The sequence below is a fragment of the Pan troglodytes genome, chromosome 6, assembly GCF_028858775.2.
Source record: "Pan troglodytes isolate AG18354 chromosome 6, NHGRI_mPanTro3-v2.0_pri, whole genome shotgun sequence".
Taxonomy (NCBI): Eukaryota; Metazoa; Chordata; class Mammalia; order Primates; family Hominidae; genus Pan; species Pan troglodytes.
The window spans coordinates 61,243,053-61,267,374 of NC_072404.2; the positions used below are offsets into that span (position 1 = coordinate 61,243,053).

General features: G+C 48.9%; 1 protein-coding gene across 13 annotated transcripts in view; it reads right to left on the reverse strand.

The window, feature by feature from the left end:
* Positions 1–733: 733 nt before the first annotated feature.
* VOPP1 (VOPP1 WW domain binding protein) overlaps positions 734–24,322 on the reverse strand; it is a 102,640-nt gene continuing 79,051 nt past the window's right edge. For all 13 annotated transcript variants that reach the window (XM_016957494.4, XM_063814220.1, XM_001157372.8 and 10 more), the window contains 2 exons: positions 22,368–22,504; positions 734–3,172 (listed from right to left, as the gene is read on the reverse strand). In XM_016957494.4, coding sequence (XP_016812983.2) covers positions 2,881–3,172; positions 22,368–22,504 — 429 coding nt within the window. In that variant the 3' untranslated portion in view covers positions 734–2,880. The remainder of the gene's footprint in view (positions 3,173–22,367; positions 22,505–24,322) is intronic.

A 24,322-nucleotide genomic window follows, 5' to 3' on the forward strand; every position in this document is an offset into this window, starting at 1 on the left:
CCCATGCTTTAAGAAGGCAAAAATAAACCAAGCACTGTGGCTCGTGCCTGCAATCCCACGGCTTTGGGAAGTGGGAGGATCGCTTGAGCCTAGAGGTTTGAGGCTGCAGTGAGCTATGATTGAACCACTGCATGCCAGGCTGGGTGACAGAACAAGACCCTGTCTCTAAAAAACAAAAAGGAAGCAAAATAGAAAATGCTTCTTTGCAAACATTATGTCAATTAGTGATACATCTAAAATACATCTTGAGAGGCTGGGGTAGGAGAATTGCTTGAGGCCAATGGTTTGAGACCAGCCTGGGAAACGCAGTGAGACCCCATCTCTAAAACATAAAATAAAATAAAAAATAAATAATTAAAATGCAGTTTAACTGTAGCAGCTACACCCTTCAGCAGCATCTGTGAGAGAAGTGTTATTTCTGACCAAGCAGAGCTGTGTTTTAAAATGAAGGCTCCCCCACCTGTGAAAAACAGCCCTAGCTCAAGGTTAACTTACAGTATCAACAGTACATTACTTCAGCGATGCTTCTGTCTTCCTACCCACTGGGGACAATTGTCTCCATAGCTTGTATCTTACATTCTCAAATAACATCTAGTTTCTGGTTCCCCTGAGACCAGGTGCATCCTCCACCCACCTCACCCCACTGAACCAAGGATCTGCTGTACACCCTTCCTCATTAGAAACTTCATCTCCACCCTCTTTCCCACTCCCCCAACAAAACAATCAAAGCACATGCCCAAATTTATTTTTATTTTGCACACATAGGAAACAGGATCCTATCAAAAGAGAACAAAAAAGAGAAATGAGCCAATTGTTGCAGAGGAAAAGCATGCACAGATCTGCTTCAAGTTTACTCTGAACCACGGACGCTCCGGGAATTCTACACACCAGGAGCCGTCTCACTCCAGGAAGTGGGCACAACCCACCATCCACACAATGGAAACAAGAATGGCCAGGAAATGTCACCGAAGTGGGACTTCCATATGCAGGATCAGCGTTCACAGTAGCACAATTCTAACCAAGTTCAAGGGAAAACAAAATCTGTCTCACACAAACATGGGAATACAAAATTGTGGAGCCCTAGCCATCACTGTCTCTTAACATAATTTGCTATCAAAAAGACAAATGAAATTTAGTCACGGACCTTTGGGTGCCTATTCAGCTGCACCCGATTCCAGGGGCAGCTTAGTGTGCTTTTTCATTACAAAAAATAAAGGGAGAAACCGACATTAAAAATGCAAAACAAATGACCTGGAGGAAGAGGAGTGTTTGGACCCACGCAGTTGTCTTGGTTGTAAACAGTGAACATTGTGCTTTGTTGTCTCATTTAGATGGAGGCCTGCAGCATGGGAGGTACCATGCTGGCAGTCAGCAGTCACACCAGGGTGGTCAGAGACACTGGTGGCAGCATCTGTGCTTGCAACTGCATTCCCAGGGTGTCTGTTTTGTTCCCAAGTGTCTCCCACAAAATTCCCCAGGAGGTTCTCCGATTAAATGTCCTCAGAGTGAAAAGCATGGACACCAAATCACTCCGTATCCACTTCCAGAAGATGTCTTGATGCTCCAGTTCAATGAGTAACAATTTCTCAAGAGGCTCTGATTAGTTCATTAAAAAATAAGCACCCCCACCTCATTCCCCGTGATACAGCACATCTAGTAATCTAGGCGCCTCAGCTAAGCTGCGTAGCTCTTAGCACACAGGACAGGTCAGCATTCACACATCAACACTATATGCGGCGGAACTAGCTCCCCGCTAGCCGTCAACTACTCAGGAGACTACCTGTGAGATCCTGGGGTGAGCTGTGATTCCTATCCAGGAATGTGCATTTCCAACCACTTCTTCTTTATTCTAATTATGACAACATAGTCAGTGCAGTTGAGTCAGTACTTCTCCTGTCTTTTCCCAGCAAGCTCCTCCTCCTTGGAGCCCAGCACACACCCGCTTAGACCCAACACAACCTCAGAGAGAGACGCCTCAGCTGGTCTCTCTCCCTGGAAGAGTCCATGTGACTTCCCAGCCAGATGTGCCCCGTTTTGAAAGCACCCTTCAGAACCCACCACTGGAGCTGCCTGAGGGAAGGAGACCCCCAGGCCTGAGAATGCCCTGGAGAGGCAGTGATGTCCAGGGAAGACACACGCCCAGTCTGATTTCAAAGGGCAGGACGCTCTACATGCACTTCCATAAACACACCAAAAAAACGGGTAACAGTCCTTTCTCCAAATCAGACCAAGAGCTCACAAAATGCAATGTCTCAGTTTGGGGCACGAAGTGATTTCCCATGAATTTAAATAAATTTGCTTAGTGGACGTCAGATCACTGTCAGGCCTCCAAGGCAAGCCTGATTCTAGGCCCCATGCTGCGGTGAGAGCTGCACGCGCTACCCTTCCCTGGCGGTGCAGGAGAAGTCTATCTTTAGGATATGAACAGAGACAGAAACATGACAAGGGGCTTGCTCTCTCCTGAATGTCTCTCCAACAGCTTCTGGAAGAGGAAGGCTGACGAGAGGACAGGCTGGAGCAGATGACCTGCTGGGCTCAGCTCAGTCGACTGCTGCTTCATCGGCTGAGCCGCCCGGCATGGGGCTTCCTATTAATACCCGGGCAGAAGGATGCTTGCCTGGGATGCTCGGCCTGGCCCCTCTACATGCCACCTGCACCTCCAGCACTGCCTTCTTCCTCTCAGTCTCTCTCCTGTAGATCTGGTCACGCCACCGTAAGGACGTCAGCCCTCGGGGACTGTCACCACACTACCATCTGAGAGCACAGACTGCGTCAGAAACAGAAGCAACAGAGGAGACCAAGTGTGAGTTCATATATTGTACTCCATGGAAAGCCTGAAAGAGAGCTGTGCTTGCTGTGAGGATATCAGAGGAACTGCCCTTAGCAGCCCACGAGACCGTTCCTGGAAGTGAACATCAACGAAGACAGAAAGGCCAGGGAAAGGCCCTCTCCTGTCTCTCCTCTTGCACGTGGGCACCCCACTACTTGGCCTTCACTACCTGTTCGTACGGGGGCGGAGGCGTGTTGCAGTAGGCTGGAGGGGGCGGGCAGGCCACACTCCCCTGGGGTGAGTTGGGTGGGACCTGGAAAGCCATTGCCATGGAATTCCCGACAGGGTTCATCCCCGGTCCTCCTGGGTCGGTGTAATAGGGCGGCCCCGGCTGCTGGGCTCCTGAAAGACAGACGAACATAGGTGAGCACAGAAGGGAAAGCCCCATCACACCCCAAGTATGTGCAGGCTGCAGGGCCAGCAGACCACGCCCCGTCATTCACTCAGCGACAGTGTATGAAGGACCCAACATGCCCGGTGAGGGGGCACCTGGGCTGTGGTGACAAGCAACACAATAGGCAGGTCCCTGCCCTCTCAGGGCTTTGATTCTACTGGACTACATTCCACGTTACCAGTTCACACATTAGGGTGGAGGAAACTGGGCCACAGTAAGGTGAGGCCGTCTGCGGTGAACTATCGGAAGAGCTGCAAAGACCACCCAGGCTTCGTGACTCAGCCTGGCATTATCGCAGGAGCTCCACAACCCCTCTGGGCACGCCATTGGCTGGTGACCATTTCTGAAGTAAGGTCTCCATTCTACCTGCCGGGCTAGCGTGCCCTCAGGGCGGGAGTTACTCACAGGCAGGGAGGCCATGCACCTGGGCACACATAGCCAGGCTGCAGCTGATCCTGACGCTCCATGGGTCAGGAGCGGAGCCGCAGGCTGACTCCCTAGTGACAAGCTGAGGAGCAGGGCATGGGGGCACCACGGAAGGTGACAGGAGGGTACAGGCTGGACACCCAACCCCAAATCTAGCCCTCTCTCTGAGGTGCTGTTTTCAGTGTGCTTACTGTGATCATGCAGATTAACACTATAGAATTATGCATATGTAAATAAAGAATCAGATAAAACCGTGAAAGTGCTGGGTGTTCCCTGGGTATAGCTGATTTTGTGACACGACTCAGGTGCTTTTGAAATGAGGCTTCCTTTAGCTCAGGGAGACACTCAAGTGTCAAAGAAGCTGCCCCTGTGTGAATATTGTGTAGGGTTTTTTTTCTTTTTTTGCAATTCTCCCCGACACAGTGTGATATAGTTCTGACTCTAGAAACATGCCCATCAAGGTACACAAGATGTCCCAAAGCCCACATAAGTCAGACCATGGGAATCTGCACATGTGCGGAAGGAGAGCATGTAGAACAGAAGCACAGGCCAGGCCTGCACTGTCTCTCACTGAGTGCTCTCAACTGCCAGGAGGGCACTCGGCACAGATGCCACCTGTGTGAGAGGCTGCCTCGCCCTGCACCTGTGCCGTCCCACAGACGCCACCTGAGTGAGATGCCGTGTGGTCCCACAGATGCCACCTGCGCTGCTCTGATGCATCTCACCCGCTGCCTTGGGTGTGTTCTATTTAGAAGTCGACTTACTGCCATTACCATGAGTTTCACAAGGGCAGAGATTATGTTTTATTTAGATCTGGATCCTGCTATATGTTATACAATTAAAAAACCAAGGATTTTTAAAAAGAGGGCATTGCAACAGTCTAAGCAAGACATCATGAAGGCTTCTGAATATTAGAGAAAAAATGGAGAAGAGAGAATGAGGCACTGAGGGTTGTCGGCAATGACTGGCCTGGGATTGACTCGATGGGGAGCGCACAGCGTGGGAGACAAGGGCTGAGAAGAAAAGGCCCTAGGTTCTGGTCTCAATAAGGGCCCCCCAACAGGCAGGGCAATACAGGAGAACAGGGGCTCTGCAAGAATTAGTGCCTTACCAAGGTCACACTACTGCTACAGCAGCACCAGGACAAGGGCGGGGCAGATGAAAAAGTCCCTGCTGGACTGGAGAAGGCGGAGGCAGCTCTGGAGCTGGAGCCTCCTGTGGGAAGGTGGTGGTGGAAACATGGGCATGTCCAGGAGAAGGCTGCAGGAAGGAGCAGCACTGAGGCCAGGAGAGGAGCATGAAGTGTCTAAGGCTGATGAGAAGGACGCATAGGCAATGGGAAGATGCGGCAGGAGGTGGTGCGCCAGGAGCCAGGGCAGCAAGGGGTGGGAGAATTTTCAGGAAGAAGTGATGTTCTCTCCCCAGTGAAGAGAGATCGAAATAAGCACGGCTGTAGCCTTGGGGTTCCCGTGCTCTTTCTCTACAGTTTCACACCATGGTAGACACAGGTCCCTGCTGCAGTAGGGAGAAACAGTCCAGGGTGGAGGTGAAGACTGTAGGAGGGGACGGGTGGCAGTTGGAAGGCACGCAGGGCAAGAGAAGGTGCCTTTGTAAGGATGGAAACGCTTGCGCATATGGGCAGGGGTAGGGACAGACACAGGACAGAGAGAACTTTCAGGGAGAACACAGCTCGGTGAGGGTAAGGGCCTCTGGTAAAGCACTTGGAGCCTACTAGCTGGGAGCTGGTGCACAGGAAGGCACCCGAGACAGTGGGCCGAGTGGGCAGAGCCATGTGGGGTGTGGCCCTGAAAAGCACAGCAAGGGACTCGGCCACCACAGGTTTGGTGGAGCGGTGGGTGAACATGGCCGGCAGCCTCCACTGCCGGGCGAAGCAGGTCCAGGTGATTCATTTGCTGACAGGGATGTGGGAAACGGCAACAGGAGAACTGACCAAAAGCCTCAAGGACGAAGGGAGCAGTGCGTTACAGTCACAGATGGGAGCCAAAATAGTGACAAGGAGCGACAGGCCCACTGGTGCAGGATTCGGTGTGGTGGGGACAATCTGCACAGAGGTGATAGCCAGGAGCAAGGGGACTCCACCACCCCTCCCTTCCCTACACAGGGTGTGCCCTGGGAGGAGCCCTTCAGTTCTGGTTTGTGGTTGATGGTTGGGTTAAAGAAAACACACAAAACATTCTAGGAAGAGGCTGGGGTTGCAGGAGGACTTTCTCCACAAGATGGGGTAGAAAGGGTAAGGAGAGGTGAGTAAAACCATGGCTGCCCCTCACGTCACCAGTGTTCATCAGGCCAGCCTGTGCCGTGTGTGCACGGTGGGGAATGGCATGGGATGGGGATTGGGTGGGAGAACAGAGGCTCTGCCAGAGTGAGTGCCTCACCAAGGTCACGCTACCGCTACAGCAGCACCAGGACTTGAACCCAGTAGTGAACCAGAAAGTCAGACTCTCCCTATGATGACAGGCGTCTCTTGAAACAGGATGGTGAAGTGGGGGAAGAAGTTCAGGCAAGGGTGGGATGGGAGAGCCACAGGAGACTGGGGGCATCACGGGCCCGTGTGGAACGCCGTCTAAGAATTAAAGGCCACCACAGCCAGCCTCCCAGCCGGGCTGCACTCACACCCTTGGCATGTCATCTGTCTCTGGACAATGCTGGAGTCATTTTACTCTGAACGTCATCATCTCCTCCTCAGTGGGAGTCTTGGCATGGTTTGAAAGGGAGCTCCAGGCTCAGCAAAGACTGGGAGGACACGCTGTGATGTTAATTGACAATCACCCCTTCTCAGTGAGCTGGCCCAGCCCCGCGGGTGCCAGGGGGATGGCCAGGCAGCCTGTATTCTTAGCAGGACCTGCCACCTCTCTAGCCCAGCTGACTGGCCAGTGGTGTGTCGGGGGAAGGGGGGCTGGGCCAATCTTTCCTGGGGATGCAAAAGAGTCTGGCAGGCCGCAGAGGGAGGGGTGGAAATGCAGGGAGAAGGAGAGGCGGCTGACAGAGTATGTGGCCCAGGAGGGACAGAGGCCAGGGGCCCAGGGGCCTGACTCCTGACAGCATTCCAGTTACACCAGGACCCCCACACCATTTTAGCCCCTCCCAACCCAGGGCACATGGGTCTCTGGTCTCACCTCTCCTCCTCTCCAGCCACACCCTGGCTTCCCTGCTCTGTCCCCTCTGGCCCAGCTGCTCCTCCAGCCATGGGCAGGAGCCTCAACACAGGGCACCAGGGGCAGAGCTTGTTCCTGCCACCCAAGCTGTGGCAGGCTTGGCCCTACACTCCTCCCCACCAATCACTCATGGGACGGTAAGCTCTCCAGAGGGACAGGGCCTGCTATGAGGGGCTCCTGCCCACTTCAGAGCCTTGTGTCTCACCGCCTGCCCTATTCTCCATCTCCAGCAGTAACCACACTGCCTGGATCCGGTCTGCCCTCTCTGGGCCCTCACTAGATAACATATCCCAGGCTTTCACCATGCAAACCGTGTCTCCTGGAATGCCTGTGACCACCTCATGCCAGGCTCCTCCTAGCCTCTGGTCTGGCTAATTGCCATGTATCTTTCAGTCTCAGCTCAGAATCACCAGGCAGCCCCCTCTTGCTGCCTGTCACTGCCTTCCCAGCTGAGCAGGCACCCCTGTCCTCTGGTATCCAGAACAAGGCACATCCGTGAGTACGCAGCAGTTGCCTAGTATGGTATGATTTTCTGAGCCTTCTGAACACGAGGACAGAGCATCACTCACCCTGGTTCCCTGAGAGCCCAGAACGGCACCTTGCATGTGGCAGACGTTCCATAAATACACGGGAGGAGTGACTGAAGGGGGGACGAGTGGCGACTTGGATCTGGACTTTGGCGCTGCCAGATTGTGCTGGGTGTGCATGGGTTTCCTGAGACACACTTGTTTCTGATATGACAAGAGTGACTGGCTGCCCCACTCAGCAAGCCTGTGCCAAGGCCATGGCTCCTGTCGAGGGGAGGACCCCAACCCCCTGCTGCAGGTGAGGGAGGGGCGGGAGTGTGGTCTTTGTAGAAGAGAGGCAGCCAGGCTATGTTTGCAATGTGGCCACTCACGCTGCAGAACCAGAAACACCAGCACCTGCATCCAGTCTAATCGGTATCTTCGTGTTCATAGACACAGCGATGGATCCTGCCAGGAATTGGTGGGACGGGACTGAAATATTTGAACATGGAGATGGAGAGGTATTTGGAATATAAAAGAGAATGGATAGAAAATGAATAAACTGTGTACTTGTCAAGAACATGAACCCTTAGGTGAAAAAATTGGTGACCACACTGGAGAGGCTACAGTTGAGGTTAAAGGGCAGCAGGGCCGGATGCTGGAGCCTCATGTGAGTAGCTGAGGGACCCCGGCCAGGTGGAGGCAGCGCAGCCGGGGAAGCAGCACACAGAGGCTGCGCCCACCCAGACAGCTGCTCAGCTTCTGCTCATTTGGCTACAACAACTCCTCACAGGACGCTGGCCATGCTTACCATTCAGGCTCCCACAAAGAAGAGCAACCGAGAGAAGGTGGACCCAGTTCTCATAGAGGCAGAGACTCATTTAGGAAAGAGAAAGCAAGGACACTTCATTCTCTACATGAAGCCTGCGGACAGAAGACCAGCAGGGCCTGGAATGTGCCCACAGACTTCAGAGAGATCACAGCAAAGACATTCCCACAAACCACAGATGATTCTACGGCACATGGCTCTGGAATCAAAAGCACCTTAAAGTCATAACCTCAACTCCTTAATCACAAATAATCACAAAGAGAACAAAAATGTGAGTGTCCCAAATGAAGCCCTGTGACTAAAGAGCAAAATTACAAAATGAGATTATTACCAGGAGCAAATACAGAATGAAGTCAGGAAAAAAAAGCCCAAGGGAGCTGCAGCTTGAAGCAATGACTCTAGCCAAAAAAGGGGGCTTTACATGTGCACAGAGAATAAAGAAGATTAAGAAATAAAACAAATAGCAAAAGAAACTACCTTAAATGGTATTCTCTCCCAAGGAGAATGGTTTGTAAACTGAAAGGTAGAGACAAAAAAATGGGTGAGGGAAAATGAAAGACCAAGATAAATGAGAACTGACCGGATGTTGGGGAGAGCATTCAGATTGCCTGCCTCCGACCAAGTACCTCTCAGTGCAGGAAGCATGGAATAGAACCAGGACCTCAGGGTCCCATGACATGCTAAGTGCATTTTCCTCACAGATTCATGTATCTCACATACAGCCTGTCATTCTAGCCACCGAGGAATGCTATGAGATACACACTATTTCAATTTTACAGATTCAAAAGCGAAGTCCAAATAAATTACACAATGTGCTCAAGGGACTCTCCTTCCAGTGGACACTGTTGCATCTGTGAGGACCCAGGCGGACCTCTCTCAGCCAGGAAGGAGAGCTGGAGGGGGAAGAGCTGAGGGGGGCAGCAGGGGCCCACGGAAGGAGCCTGGCCCGAGGATGCTGCTGAGCCATGCAGTTAAACCATGGCCCTTCCTCTATGTGACTTTCTATCATAAGAGACAATTCTTTCTTATTTTTGCAGCTGGCTGAATTGAGGTATGTGTTACTTGTAGCCAAAAGCCTTGAACTACCTCTTCCAGAGAACATTTTCTTTTTTTTTTTTTTATTATACTTTAAGTTTTAGGGTACATGTGCACAATGTGCAGGTTAGTTACATATGTATACGTGTGCCATGCTGGTGTGCTGCACCCATTAACTCATCATTTAGCATTAGGTACATCTCCTAATGCTATCCCTCCCCCCTCCCCCCACCCCACAACAGTCCCCAGAATGTGATGTTCCCTTCCTGTGTCCATGTGTTCCAGAGAACATTTTCACAAACAACAGAGGTGTTGCCAGCTCAGTACTGGCATTTCTGTGTCCTCTGAGCTTTCTAGTTTGGTTTGGTTTGAGGTTGTATCTGTTCATTTTGCTAAACTGTCTCAACTCTTAAAAATATTTCTGATCTCATTCTCCAGGATTTTTTGGTAAGTACTGATGATAAACTGTTTACAAACAGTAATAGTTTTGTTTCTCCTTCATTTTAGCCAGAAATTTTAGAGCAATATTAAATATTATTAAATATCAGTTATGATATTAAGCAATCCAATTTTCATGGGAATTATTTTATAGTTTCACTAAATGTGATGTTAGCAAAGAATCTAAAGTGCATACTCAACAATTATTTATGCAACATCTCCCCTTCAAATGGCATAGCTGGTAACATGGAGCACACAGTGGAAGGCTTGAGCCTGGAACCCAGGAATTTACATGAGGTCTTTATTACATTAATAAAAAGCCTTACATGGCTAGTTTTGAGAGAGTTTTGATAAGGAATATATATCAAATTGTGCTGACAGCCTCTTCAGCACCTACTGAGACAATCATTGCTTTTTGATATAACTTATAATGTTAATTGCGTGCCTAAAATAAAACGATCTTTTGTTAAGAAGATCATGGTTGGTTATGATGGTTTACTATTTTGACACATTGCTTAATTCAGTTTCCTAAATATGATTCGATAAAATTTTATTTTGGTGTTTATTCCCAAGTTATACTAACTTTACAACATGAATACGTAGCATTCCTATGATTTGCAGTAATTGATACATTCATTAAAATGAATGTTTCTTAAAAGTTTCAAAAAAGCCATATGAATTTAAAGACATTCTGGGAGATAATTCTTTGAAAATGTCTTCAAGCTCTTGCTTGCTTTTTGAGTTATTGAAATTTTCAATGTCTTTACGCACTTTGGTATCATAAAGTACTTACGCACTTTGCCATCTTACCAGATTTTCCAATTCATGAATACTTCGTTGTGATTTTCAACTCCTTTGAATCTGTAGTGTTTTAATTTATGCTTTTATTTTTGTGTTCTTCTCCTTTATTGATTAGATTTATCAGGAGGGGAACAAGCAATATGATTTGCTCTATTGCTTTTTATCAACTGCTAACTTAGATTTATAATTATATTTTTCTGATTTTTACAATTAATTTGTATTTCATTTATAATTTCTCCCATCTCTACTTCCCAGGCTTAATTTTACCCACTCTTTATATATTTCTGTGACTTTATTAATTTCTGAGCCTCTTTTGAGGAGAGCTCAGTTCATTTGCTTTTTCATAAACTTTTAACAGAATAAAGCTATGAATCTATTAATACCTCTAAAAATTGGCTGAACATGTACTGCATATGCTGTTGCATTCCTTTCATTGACGCCTATGTCCATTTGTGTGTTCAACAAAGACTGAATTCTCACTGAGTGCCAGCACTGTTCTGGGCACTGAGGATGTAACAATGACAAAAACTGAAAATCTCAGTTCTCACGTTACTTGCAGTTTAGAGAGACAATGAGCAAGGTAAGAAAAATAGGTTAGTTGGTGATAAGTGCTAAAGATGAAAATAAAGCAGGAAAATTGAAAAAAGAAAAGCCAACGGGGAGGGGGAAGGGCAGTGCCATTTTTCCTTGTGTCTGCAGGCCTCATGAGGAGGTGAAGGACCTCAAGGAAATGGAACTGTTGGGCAGAAGGGGCAGGCAGCAGGTACTGGAGGAGTGTGCCGTGTACCTGGGCGTGTCCATGGAGAAAGAGACTTTTAGGCAGAGGAATGGCTGTCTGGAGGGTCTCAGGACAAGCCACAGGCCAGTGAGTGGCAGCAGGGGAGTGAGCCAGGAGGGGTCACAGGAGAGGCCAGAGCCCGCTGGGCGGCCAGGAGGAGTGCTGAGAGAAGAGAGGGCCTCCTTGGCCTCTCAAAGTGCTTCTGTGGCACAGTGGGCCCGTGAGAGTGTTGGGAGCACAAGCCCTGGCTCCTGTTGTGACTCTGGCTGCCTTGCTGGAAGCAAGAGGCAGCAAGAGAACCACCAGGGAGGCTCTCATCAGAGTCTGAATAAAGGGTGGTGGCAGCCAGGGTGGTGTCGAGAGAAAAGGCCAACTGGCCTCAAGGCTCCTGGCTGGAGCCCTGGAAGAACAGAGGTGGGGCCTGGAAAGAGGGTGGAGGAAAAAACCAGCACTGCAGGGTCCTCCACTCCCACCTTTTTGACTTAATACATCATTTATGGGACTAGTCTTTCATTTCCAAGTGGGTGCAGAGCATGCATTTGTTCATTTACAGACATCTACAAACTGCAGGTGTCCTACTGGGAGTAGTAACTACTGTCCCTCAGTGAGTGCTGACTCTCCAGCCCTGTGCTCAGCAGGGGACACGAAGGAAGTACTCTTAGGATCCCAGCTTCAGGGGCTTGAGGCTCAGAGAACTGAGCAACTTTCCCAAAATCGCCACAGAAGCACGAAGTTTGAAACAAAGCCCCTAGTATCCGGAGGTATGCAGCTTCTACTTCTATAAACGTATTCGGACACCTTTGTAGTACAAAATCTAAGCGCTTCTTTCAAATGTTCCATTTATTTTTACATTTTGATCAGATTAATAGCAATGCATTGACACTCCTACAGTTTCCATCACTCTGTCATATTTTTACATTTTTGTTTTACATACTTTGAAAATTAATTTAAGACATGACTATTATATCTTCACCTTTTATAAAAGGTGATTTTTATCAGTATTAAAAGGACTTCCTTTTCATATGCATATATTAGTAAATCTATGGAATATTTCTCAAAGAATACACAAAAAAACTGATAAGCGGGAGGAAGGGAATTGGACTGCAGACTGTATATTTCTTCTTCCACTGTATAACGCTGTACATTTCCTCTTGAGGTACATACATTATCCATTACAAAAAAGAACCTCCTGCTACTGCCTTTTGGGGAAGAGAGGAAGAAGGGAGGTATTTTTTTTTTTTTGAGACGGAGTCTCGCTCTTTCCCTCAGGCTGGAGTGCAGTGGTGCTATCTAGGCTCACTGCAAGCTCTGCCTCCCGAGTAGCTGGGACTACAGGCACCCACCACCACACCTGGCTAATTTTTTTTTTTTTGTATTTTTAGTAGAGATGGGGTTTCACCGTGTTAGTCAGGAGGTTAGGGCGGTCTCGATCTCCTGACCTCATGATCCGCCTGCCTCAGCCTCCCAAAGTGCTGGGATTACAGGCGTGAGCCACCGCGTCCGGCCAAGAGGAGGAAGGGAGTTAAAAACATGTGGGTATTAGGCACCCAGCCTTCAGGCCGACCTGTTAGGGTTTACAGAGACCATACACTTGAAACACAGCTGAGATGCATGTGAACATTGCTTTAAGACATTGGGGCCCTAATGTCCCACAAGAAAAGGCACAGACAAACTTAGTGAGCAAGATTAAGTAGAAAATGAAACCCCCACACTAAGTTTTCACTTTTTCTTTCCTAGCTGTATAAATCAGAAGCTGAGTGAAGACAACGGTTTTGCTTGCTGCTGCTGATTTTTTAAAAACAAAAGCAAAAATAACTGTGTTAATAAAGAGAATTCCAGTGCATTACACAGAGCAGATCCTCAAGCATCTGCCAGAAATTAGAGTAAAAGCAGTCATGTTATTCCAAGAGACGAGCACTAACTTTCACTCCGGCTCTGCAGAGTTCACAGGTGCTCACGCTATTCTTAATGCTGAACTTGTATGACTGTGGCCAGCACAGCCCATCCTTCAATGCTTGTGTCTTCATCAAACCTGTAGCGCTTCTCAGTGCAGGGGGCATCCTGCATCACCTATTTCATCATTCACCTTGCTGAAATACAGACCCTGACTCAGCGGCTCTGGGTGGCGCTGGGGTGAGGGAGAGCCTGCATTTCTAACAGGCTCCAGGGACCATGCATGTCTTCAGGCTGTAATTTGAGCAGCAGGTGCGAGGCAGTTGATAAGTGTCTATGGATCCTGATAACATGTTATGATTACCATCCCTCATTACAGAGAGGGAATCTGAGTCATGAAGGGTAGGTCTTTCCCTTCACTCAACCCTTCAGTAAGTTCCATGAACTCTGGGCCCAGGAAGGACCCCATCCCTGCTCTGTCCTCACCACCCCAATGCCCCACCCTGGCCAAGTGGGGCAGTGCCTCTTACAGCTCTCTCTCGGGTTCCTTTGCTTAGGTTTATGATTCTCTCCAAAACCTCTCCTATGCGGCTCTCAAGTCACCTTTGACCCCACCCCTTCTTTGCTAATCCCTCCTGGTGAATTCCTGTTACTTTCCCATGTCATGCTCTTTAGCCTCTCTCATTAAAGCAGAATATACTTGGATATTGATTTTAACACAACATGTTGGTCCTTTTTTCTTTTTTCTTTTTTTTTTTTGAGATGGAATTTCGCTCTTGTTGCCTTGGAGGGCAACAGTGCGATCAGATCATTGCAACCTCCGCCTCCTGGGTTCAAGCAATTCTCCTGTCTCAGCCTCCCGAGTAGCTGGGATTACAGGCACATGCCACCATGCTTGGCTAATTTTTGTATTTTTAGTAGAGACAGGGTTTCATCTATCGGTCAGGCTGGTCTCAAACTCCTGACCTCAGGTGATCTGCCTGCCTCAGCCTCCCCAAAGTGCTGGGATTACCGGCGAGAGCCACCGCACCCAGCCATCTTTTTCTTCTTACAGAGGAGTGTTAACACATTCCTCTTCACTGCCATGATATAGACTGTGGATGATCTTCCTCTGCCATGTTTTGTTTTTGTTTCCTTGCTGTTTCTTATCTAGTCTGTTTCCCTGCCCTCCCCCAACTTTTTAACTTTTATTACTATCTTTGACAGTGGTTTAGAATGTGGACATGTTGCTTTAGATTTCAAGAGGAGCTACTGTACAGACATCCCAGGAACTGTCAAACACATCAGACTTGACTTTGTGGAGATTCATGCTCGTGAGCCTCCTTCCACCCCCTCGCCAGTCTTTCTTCACTGAACCGAGAGAAGCACAGGCGCTTTCCTTTATGACCTCATCACGCACCTCTCCAACCTACAGTCGCTGGGGGGTGGGGGTGAGCAGCAGTGCAGGCTGGAGCTGCTGAGGACAGCACCATGTCCTCAGTGGAGTGGTCTCTGTGCCAGCCAGCTGGGTGTGGAGTAAGGAGATTATTCGCACGGGGTGAGCTTGGGATGGGTGCCCTTGAGAATTCCATCCAGCCTTGAGATTCTTTTGACATTTTTTCTTTGAAGTAATATAATGAACATGTAGCAAAGCTAATTAACAAAAAAGAGAGAGAAAAGGCATCCCAGAAATAGAATGGAGAGAGAAATAACTACAAAGACAATGGTTACCGTAAAAGACATTTAGAATACTGTGAACAAGTATGCGTTCATACTCCCTCAGAGTCTCCCGAAGCAACCCACCCTACTGACACACCGACTTCTGGCCTCTAGAACTGGGGGAAGACACATTCTTGCTGTTTTAAGCCACCAGTCTGTGTAGTACTTTGTGAGGGCAGCCCCGGGACATGAATCCAGTACGCACCTTCTCCTGCTGTCAACAGCACAAGCCCACGTCAGCCCACAGCATGCAAGACAGTCTCAGCACAACAAAACCAGCACTGCTCCCAGTAACATAATTACCGGAAACATTTTAAAACTGTGCAGGGCTTCTTTTTGTTTGTTTGTTTAGGATTAGCCCTGGGATTCTGTGACCCTATAATTTTTTTCTCCCCTTTTTGCCTAAGTTAGATCAAAGGTAATTAATAACAAATCCCCATGGCCACATGCCCAATTAAGCTCCTGGCTTTGTTTTCAGTAATCATCATCACGTGCACAGGTCTCACCTAAGCAGCCAGCCCACCTCCCCACCCGCCAGCTTCTCCTCCACAGGGAACCAAGGCTGAAAATACTGATACTCAACAAACAGCAGACAGAAAAACACCATTTCACATCCTTTAAAAGTATTTTCCCAAGTCATTAGAAGTCTTCTAAAAAGAAGAGAAAACATGACACAGAACTGAAAGTCGATTTAAAGTTGAGAAGGTAAAAGGCAGATAGAATGGAAATGCATGTCATATTTTTGCTGAATTTCCACAGGCAATCTGAATGTGTATGATAAAAGGGACTTCCAAATTCAGCCTTTCACTTTGGGTGGTGCAGCACCCACGTTTTTCTACGAGAGGAGGTCGGAAGTCACTGTCGCCCTGTCCTCATCCCAGAGCTGCAGGCCAGGGACAGCTGCCTCATCACTCCGGCTGTCCTGTGGCTGCACTGTGCCGCCACACAGGGCCCACACAGGGCGCCCGCACACGGGACGTGCACACAGTACATTCACAGAGCAGTTAGTGACAGACGGCAGGTTGGACGTGTAGGCACAGGGACCTCACGTGGGGCTGCAGACCTCATTGCAACAAGGGACCTCCAGTCTTGTTTGGCCCACATTTTCCCTCATCCGCCCCTCGGAAGGGCCAGAAGCAGCCATTTCAAATATTAATACATTTAGGGAGAAAAGTGCAATGGTAGACTTGGGAGCCAAGGGATCTGAAGGAGGCTCTGCTTCCCAGGGGGAGAGGAATGCAGCCAGCGAGGCGGGCGGGGGGCCTGTTGGACCCAGAGCCCGCGTGAGCAAATGTGAGGGAGACCCCTGGTACGTGCAGTGTGTCTCTCCAGATGCAGGCACCCATGAGTGGACCACGACGGGCCAGGGGCTCAGGCTCCATCTCAGCCCCATCACTGGCGAAGCAGAGGACAGTGGGCAAGGGACTTAAATCTGCTGTAAGTTTCTGTTCCCACTGATCAAAGATCACAGATGCGCAAGCTTTGTTGTGAGTAATGTAACAATAGGAATTGCCTACCAACAGGGCAGGCTGTAAAAAATTCTTCTTGAAATACAGTCTGTGCAGTGTGTTATCTGTCATTATTTATAGTGGCTAAGGACATTAAATGCTTTCACATGGATAAAAAAACAGCTGCCGCTTTTGTATGGCAGAACATTCTAGATGTATCCGCTTTATGCAAACTGGGCTGTGCAAACCATAATAGCAAGGCAGAGGTCACAGGGAGGGGAGGGGCAGCACGGGGGCTGGAAAGAGAAGTGCTGCGTAAGAATAACGGAGACAGAGACAGAATGTCAGATGGACAGAGCTGGAGGACTTTGTGGAAACACATTCCTGCTGGTGAGGAGGCCTGCCATATTGGGAGGCCATCTCAATTCCTGGGCGTCACCAAGTAAGACAGTTCCCACGCCCACACCCCCTCACCCTGACCCTGATCAACCAGTTTCCTTCTGCCATCAGGGATGAACAGGTAAGGAATATTCTGGTAGCCATGAGAATGTATGAATAGATTGGCATTGGTGATTTGTAAACAAAAAAGTATTTCCAGTTAATTTCTTTCAGTAAAACCATAAACTCAAAAATCTCTATCCTGAAGGCAGCTGCCCAGGGCAGCACAGGGCAGGCAATGAGTGTGAGACCCCACAATGCAACAGACCCTTACAAACCCCCCACGGCCACACACCCTGGGTCCATCTGCCCTGCTGTTTCTTCAGGAAAAAACCCAGAATGGAAATGCTGGAGCCCCAGGGGCTGGAGACCGGGGAGAGGTGGCCTGCAAGGCTGTCCCATCATCATCCCCGCACGTCAGAAGCACCGTCGCGTTGGAAAAGAATGACACTCATTCCACCAGTTCTGAAGCCAGATGTCCTCACAACCGAAGCAGCCCTGTTTGTGCTTGGGCTATGACTTGAGGGTAATTAAACTGTCAAAACACCCTCCCTACTATTTCCATTTTCTTGCAGTTGGTGTCATTTAGTCACTGCAGGCTGACAGACTTATTACAGGATTGAGACATGAGAATGAACAGTCAGAAACCTATAAATGAACTCACCACAAATGGCTGCTGGAAAGGAAGAAAACTATCTGTCGATGGGAAAACTCCATCCACTTCAGTCACATTCAAGGAAATCATTTTTAAAGAAAACTTGAATCACATTAACACCACAGATTTCACTGACTGTCCTCCGCAATCTCTCTCTATGTATCTGTGGAATTCCATAGTTGAACTCATGACCATTTTTTAGAGGCAGGGTCAAGCTATGTTGCCCAGGCTGGAGGACAGCGGCTATTCACAGGCTTAATCACAGTACACTACAGTCTTCAGCTCTTGGCCTCAAACCATCCTCTCACTTCAGCATTCTGACTGGCTGGGACTACAGGTGTATGTCACTGGGCCTGGCTAGCCTCATGACCATTTCACAAAAAACATTATCCAATGTTCTCTTCCCTAACTGCACCTTGATGGTCTTGCCGTACCAGCAAATTGTCTTGATCTTGACTATGAACTTCAATGGCCACATAATATTCCACAAAGAAGATGGACCATAATTCAATCATCGTTTTCTTTGGAGCTCCCTTAACCACCCCCTTGCCACATTCAATCACAGGGGCATCACACTCAGCTGAGGCCACCTCCTGCCAGCTAGCCAGCCAGCCCTTCCTTCCCCCAGGCCTACAGTGCTGCCTCAGCCTAGGCTTTTACATTTTCTCCACCGTTCTACAGTTCCTAAAGAGCAGGGAGGATTCTCACCCACACCCTCCACCTGTGTGAACACAGTGGCTGGAGCTAGTTAGCTCATGTTTTCAGAGTGAGTGAATAAATGAATGAAGACAATTTTTTCCTCTCTACCCAGGAAAACATATTGGTGAGACCCTGCCAGCATCCTGATGGGGAAGGATTTGGGGTTGGGCATTTAGGGAGCTCTTTCTGCTGCTGCTGCATCTTGGCTGACACTATATGCACAGATTACACAGAATGAGGAGTGCTTTTCTGCACACCGTTTCATTTTGCAGTTAAGGTGCTGAGGTTTAGAAGGGACCGTGGCCTACCCTGGGTCTCACAGACCTCAGGCCTCTTAACTCCCTGACCAGGGCCTCTTCCTCAAACCACAGCTACTCCACACTCCTCCCACTTTCCAGCCTCTGCACAACCCGGCCAGGCCCTGAGCCCTTCGGCCATCAGCTGCAGCCTTTGGGTCCTGGTTCCTGGGCTGGCCTGGAGCCCCACCTCTGAACCTCAGCCTCCTGCTGACTTTGCCAGCCCCTTTCCACCACGTTCAGAGTTCTGCCTCAACCCACACCAACCCCCAGGACCACAATGCTGCCAATTTCCTCCCCTCCCCGACCAGGAGCCTCTTTGCAATGCACAGATTCTCTGCTTTCCCATGCTCATCAGTGATGCTGGTCCCAGCAGGAGCACCACGCGAGCCCCGCTACACCCCAGAATATGAGCCACTGCCCTCCCCTGCCCCAGTGGGTGAGTCTGGGTCCTCTAAATCCCTCTGCTTTTTCATCTTCATTAACAGGCATCCCACGCCTGAACCCACTTCCCCTCTCAGACCAGCAGAGGAAAAATGGGGCTCTGCCAAAAATTCACTAACACCCATCCTGCTTTGTGCAGATGCCTGCACACCTTGGCACTGCCCGGACAGCCTCGGGCATGACATTTACCCTGTGGACCACATGGGACATTGGGATCCCTCGGCTCCTCTCTCTCCCTGGACTGCCAAACTCTGTGTGGCCCTCCTCTCAGTCCCCACGCTCCCAGGGCCCATGCCGCAGATAGTCTGGGATCTGAGCAGACAGCTGCAGCAGGGTGAAGCCACCCTCAGGGGAGGCAGGTGTCTAGACCAACAGCAGACAGGACCCTGCAGACCCCATTCTTGTGTTCACTATTACTCTGTCTAGGAAACAGCTGAATTCTTCCCAAGCTCAGCACTGTTAACAAATGATCCAGCCCTGGACCTGACAGGGAAATGATGGAAACTGTACACTACCGGGAGCCCTGGGAGCCTGCTTTCATATGACAGTCTGGATATCCTGGGATCAGCCACACCGTTGCAGGCCTGCAAGAAGTATAAAATGAAAAAGGGATGGCAAACCAAGTCTACATTTTGGTCAGAGAAGATGCGCTGGGACCAGCAGCCACTCACTGTAGAGAGCTGGGGGCTTACTTATTCTTAATCCAAATGGCTCTTCCGTGGGAAGCCTTCCTGGAGTTGTGCACCAGATGGAGTCTCCTACTTACATGGTTTCTTAGCATTCTCAACTTTCTCTCCCTCGCACTCATGATGGTCAGTCACTATAGAGTTCTTTGCGTGAAAGCTCACACGGGTGCTGGAGCCGTGCATGCAGCGGTGACTGAGGGCAGGTGTCCAGGCTGTGCAGTGTTTTGAGCTCCTGCAGGCGCCTCAGCAGGTGTGCAGTAAATATGGGCCAAGACAGCAATTCAGGCAGGTCTGCGCTCCAGGCTGTGACTGTGGTTGTGATGTATCCCGACCCTGGTTTACCAGGCTGCAAACCTGGGAGCTCCCGCAGTTCATCCAGCCTGAGGATGAGGGCCGGGCATCTACTTGGTGCCTGAGACCATGAGTCCTGTACACAGCCCCGTGGGGAGCCCAGTGTAAACATGGAGCATTAAAGCTGGTAAAGCCCCTGGCAGGGGACCCAGGGAGAAAGTGGAGGATGTGAAGCAGCCAGAGACAACTTCACTATGGGCACAACACAGAGCAGCACCTTGGAGGAAGGCATTTTCCAGGCAGAAGGAGGGCGTGTGCAGGCCTCAGTGCGACGCAGGACTAGAGAGAGGAGGTCGCTCAAACTGGACACAGAGGAGCGGGGATGGGTCTGAGGAAGCTGTGAATGCGTCCTCAGTCCTCAGCTAGGGACTGTGGACTTACACTGTGAGCCAGGTGAGCTGGCAGAGACCCTGCCGCAGAAAAATAGCACGGCCAATGTGCTTCTGTTTTTTGTTTTTTAAGACCCTTCTGATAGCCAAGTGGAAGACAGAGGAGCTGGCGGAGACCAGTGGCCAGCAGGCGCTGCTCCAGGGTGAGATAAGGGATGTGGCAGATCTAATGGCCTGGTTGCTGGGGATTCTCCCAGACAGATGGAGCGGGGTTAGGTGGGGTGTGGGGCTGTGCAGAACAGAGGGATGGGGCCAGAAAGGAGTGCACATAGGGATGCATTCTCCTCTCAAAACCCTGGCATGCCAGGGTTCAAAAGAATTATGCAGCTGCAGGCACAGTCTCAGCACCTCACCTACTCACCACAAGAGCCCCAGTTCACATGAGTGGTAGACTCTGAGCTCGGCCAGGACCACAGACCAGGGACATGTGGCCTTCTGCACTGGGGGCAGTGGGGCCTCCCATGCCAAGTGGAGCAGGGGCTGCTCCTCCCTGTACTAAAACCTCTCTGACTGATCCAGATGAGACCCAGTGAGTGGCGGCTTTCATCTCTCATTTTAACAGAAATTTTGCACTTTACCCTATGATGCAGCACAAATCTGAAACGATTCAAATATTTCCAAATATCAAAGGCTAAAATCCACTTACGGATTCAAAATGGTACTAACCTGACTGTAAGTTTAAGGCACAGCTCTCAGTGAACTGCTGTGGAAAATATATATTTATATTTTTCTGAGCAACATTTTTTAAAATAAAGAAAATTCTTCCTGAAAGGAAAACCCTGTGGAGTATCTGGTGGAAAAAAGCTGTAAAAGAACAAATATGCAAATGACTTTGCATCTTGATAACAGCCTGTTCTCAGGAAAACAGAAGAGAGAAGATAATTTTCTCCTATTACATTCAATCCCTCTACTTCTCTCCTATTTAAAAACCACTTTATTGAGGTCTGATTGACAGGCAAAAAGCTGCGCATGTTTAAGACCTACAACCTGATGAGTTTAAAGACAGGGGCACATCCAGAAAACCATCGCCATGCTCTATTCCATAAACATCTCTATTACCTACAAAAGTTTTCTCTGCTCTTCTTGTTATCTTTGTGTGATAAGAACATATATTAACATAAGACCTACCCTCTTAGCAAAATTTTAATTATACATTACAGTTGTATTAATTGTAGGTCCTACACTGTACAATAGATCTCTAGGACTTATTCATTTTTCTTAACTGAAACTTTGTAAAAGCGAAGGCATCCACTGCTCCTAGAACTGACCACCTATCCACAGTGTGCAATCAATAGACAGTCCCATCCCCAGGCTCCCAGGTGGAAACTGTGGCTGGGAGCATGGCGGCGCAGACACCAGCAACACCCCTCTGCCCAGCCTCACTCTACACCTGGCCAGAAGACCAGCGCTCTGATGAGCCGAGCCAGCCCAGCCCTCCAGGACCCTTGGCTCCCCGCTGTCATCAGAGAGCTCCCTGGCCTGTGTCCTAAGGAAGTCCACACCACCCACCACAGTATGTAGGAGTTTTAGATGGCTAAGGCAATGTTTTACAAGAATTAAGAAACAGCTAATTCATTTTGACCCTGGGATGTCACTTTGGGTGTTATGCACTAAACAGACTACATGTGACCTGTACAAGAACGTCTATTGCTATGGTCTTTGTAAGTATTTGGAATACTAGTAACTGCACAATGAATACTTGTTGAATGCATGAATAAAAGACAAAACATGAGAAAACAAAACAAATTATCAGCAATAATAAAATAAGCAAATTACCATTTAGTAACATAATTAGTATCTAGTCCAGAAGCATTAAAAATGGCAGGGGTATTACCGCTCCTACACAGAAATTTATATGTGAAATAATGTTTAAGGAAAAGGGCAGAGAGCAAATAATACGCTTATACAAACTGCATCACATCACGTGCATATGTGGCACACTGATAACTGTAAGAATATGAGGTGACGGGCGTGCGATATACCTTACATTTGTTATCTGCACAAATGCACAATGGAGCTGGTCATCAGAACTAAAAAAATGAATAACACACCTGAGCTCTCTCTTCTGGCAGTACCCTTTCTGCAGCAGTACCCTTTATAAATGTTGGCAGAGGACACACACTGTGGGGAGGAGAGACAAGGACAGGGCTGGCTGACCTGGGCCGGGATTTGGGGGCTGCCTGGTGTAGGACACATTGAAGGCTGGCTCCTCGATCAGCGGCGGGGGGTACATGCGCCTCCGGATGAAGAAGCCGGCTCCACAGCAGAAAAGCACGCCCATCATCAGAAGGAACCTGAGGAGAGTACAGACGTGAGGGTGGTGCTCCCAGGTGGGGGCCCTGAGGGCTTGGCCCTACAGCTCAAAGGCCTCACGCACTCCTCGGGGATCCGGGACCAATGACTCCCGAATGCACGAGTCAGAAGGCAAGGGCAGAGCCATGAGGCTCGCACCTCAGACTTGGTCCTCTTGGGCCCATTTTACCCAGGGACATTCCTCTAGTGGATAGCAACAAGTAGATGCTTGACCTGCGGCCTCTGGGACAGCCCCTGGTGAGGCCACCCACCCTGAAAAGCACCGTAAAAGAAAAAGCTCATGCAGTCACTTCCTCGTCCACAGCTCTGACCTCAGCTCGACATTTTAGTTAGAACAGGAGATGCCATCTAAATCCTGTCTGAATGCCATGGCCGATCCAGCCTTGGCCTCGCTGTCTGTCTCTGTTTTCCATTCTTCACTGTCAAAGCACCAAGGCAGAGCACATTTATCCTCCAGACCACGTCTCCATTATCACATCAACACCCAAAGGAAACAGAAGTACCCTTCCTGGAGCACACCTTAATTACAGAGAAACTATGGGAATAGAAATACAATCAATGAAAACAGAATCAAGAGAAATACAATCTATCAATAGAAATAAAATACAAACAATAACAGAAGCAGAGCTGAACTCTTTAAGGGTAGCACCTTTGTCCAACCCATCTGTGAATTCTCATTGACTATCACTTCATCAGCATTCAGTAAATGACTGCAGAATGAACACATGAATGGCTTCCTTCCATTCCTCACTTGCACCATACTTTTTGTTTCTAGAAAAAGAGGAGAGTCACTTTGAGAAGAACTAGTAGTAGACAAAACTGGCAAACTGGCAAACTCTTGCCCATCTCTGAACTGAAATTATGAAGGGACCCACGGAACTGTCCAGAAGCCATGCAGACACCCACACGGTGAGGGCACCTGCTGCCCTGTGACGATGTCAGTGGCACCGGTCCACATATAAAAGAAGTTTAAGAGCGTATGATAAAGCCTTTGAGAATATTAATGTGATGTCAAGGCCTTCAGCCAGTCCAAAAGTATTTACTGGATAACCTTGGAAAGCTGAGCAGGGAGAAAAGCCAGAGGCATGAGACAGAAATGACTCAGGAAAGACTGAAACTGTGGCCTTTGTCATCTGCCGTCTAATTCATTATTCATTCAGCAAGTCATCTTCAGGTGCCTGCTATGCCCTGTCACCACACTGATCACAGCAATGAGTAGACAGGTGAGGGTCCCCCGACCCCGCCAACACTGAGCTTACAGAGGAGGGAGACAGATACCAACCTATACAATTATTTATCTACAACCTGGTAAGTGCTAAAAAAGAAAAATGAGCGATGCAAGAAGAATACTGTGTGTGTGATTGGGTAAAATATACATAAATATAATTTACTATTTTAATCATTTTTAAGTGTATAATTCAGTGCACCAAGATGTTTGAACAAGGGTATCTGTGGTGGTGAGCAAGACTGGGAACACTGCATTTCTTTTAGTGACAGCTGGGCTGGGCTCTGAAGAACGAGAAGAGACAAGCTGAAGGGGAAGAAGGGGCATTCTGGGCAGAAAGAACACAGAGCAGGTACTGGGGCCGGAGAAGCTGGGAGCAGGAGGCCTGGAGGCTCAGTCCCCATGATGGGCGGAGGGAGCGGCCATGGGGAGCCAGGAGACCCAAACCATTCAGGAGTGTGGCGATGTAAGGCTTAATGTGCTCGGCATCAAGAACATTCGCTAAGTTCCCAAAGGGAACAGCTTCCTCTCCTAAAACCGATTTCCCTCAGGTGGGCTCAGTGACAGTCTGACA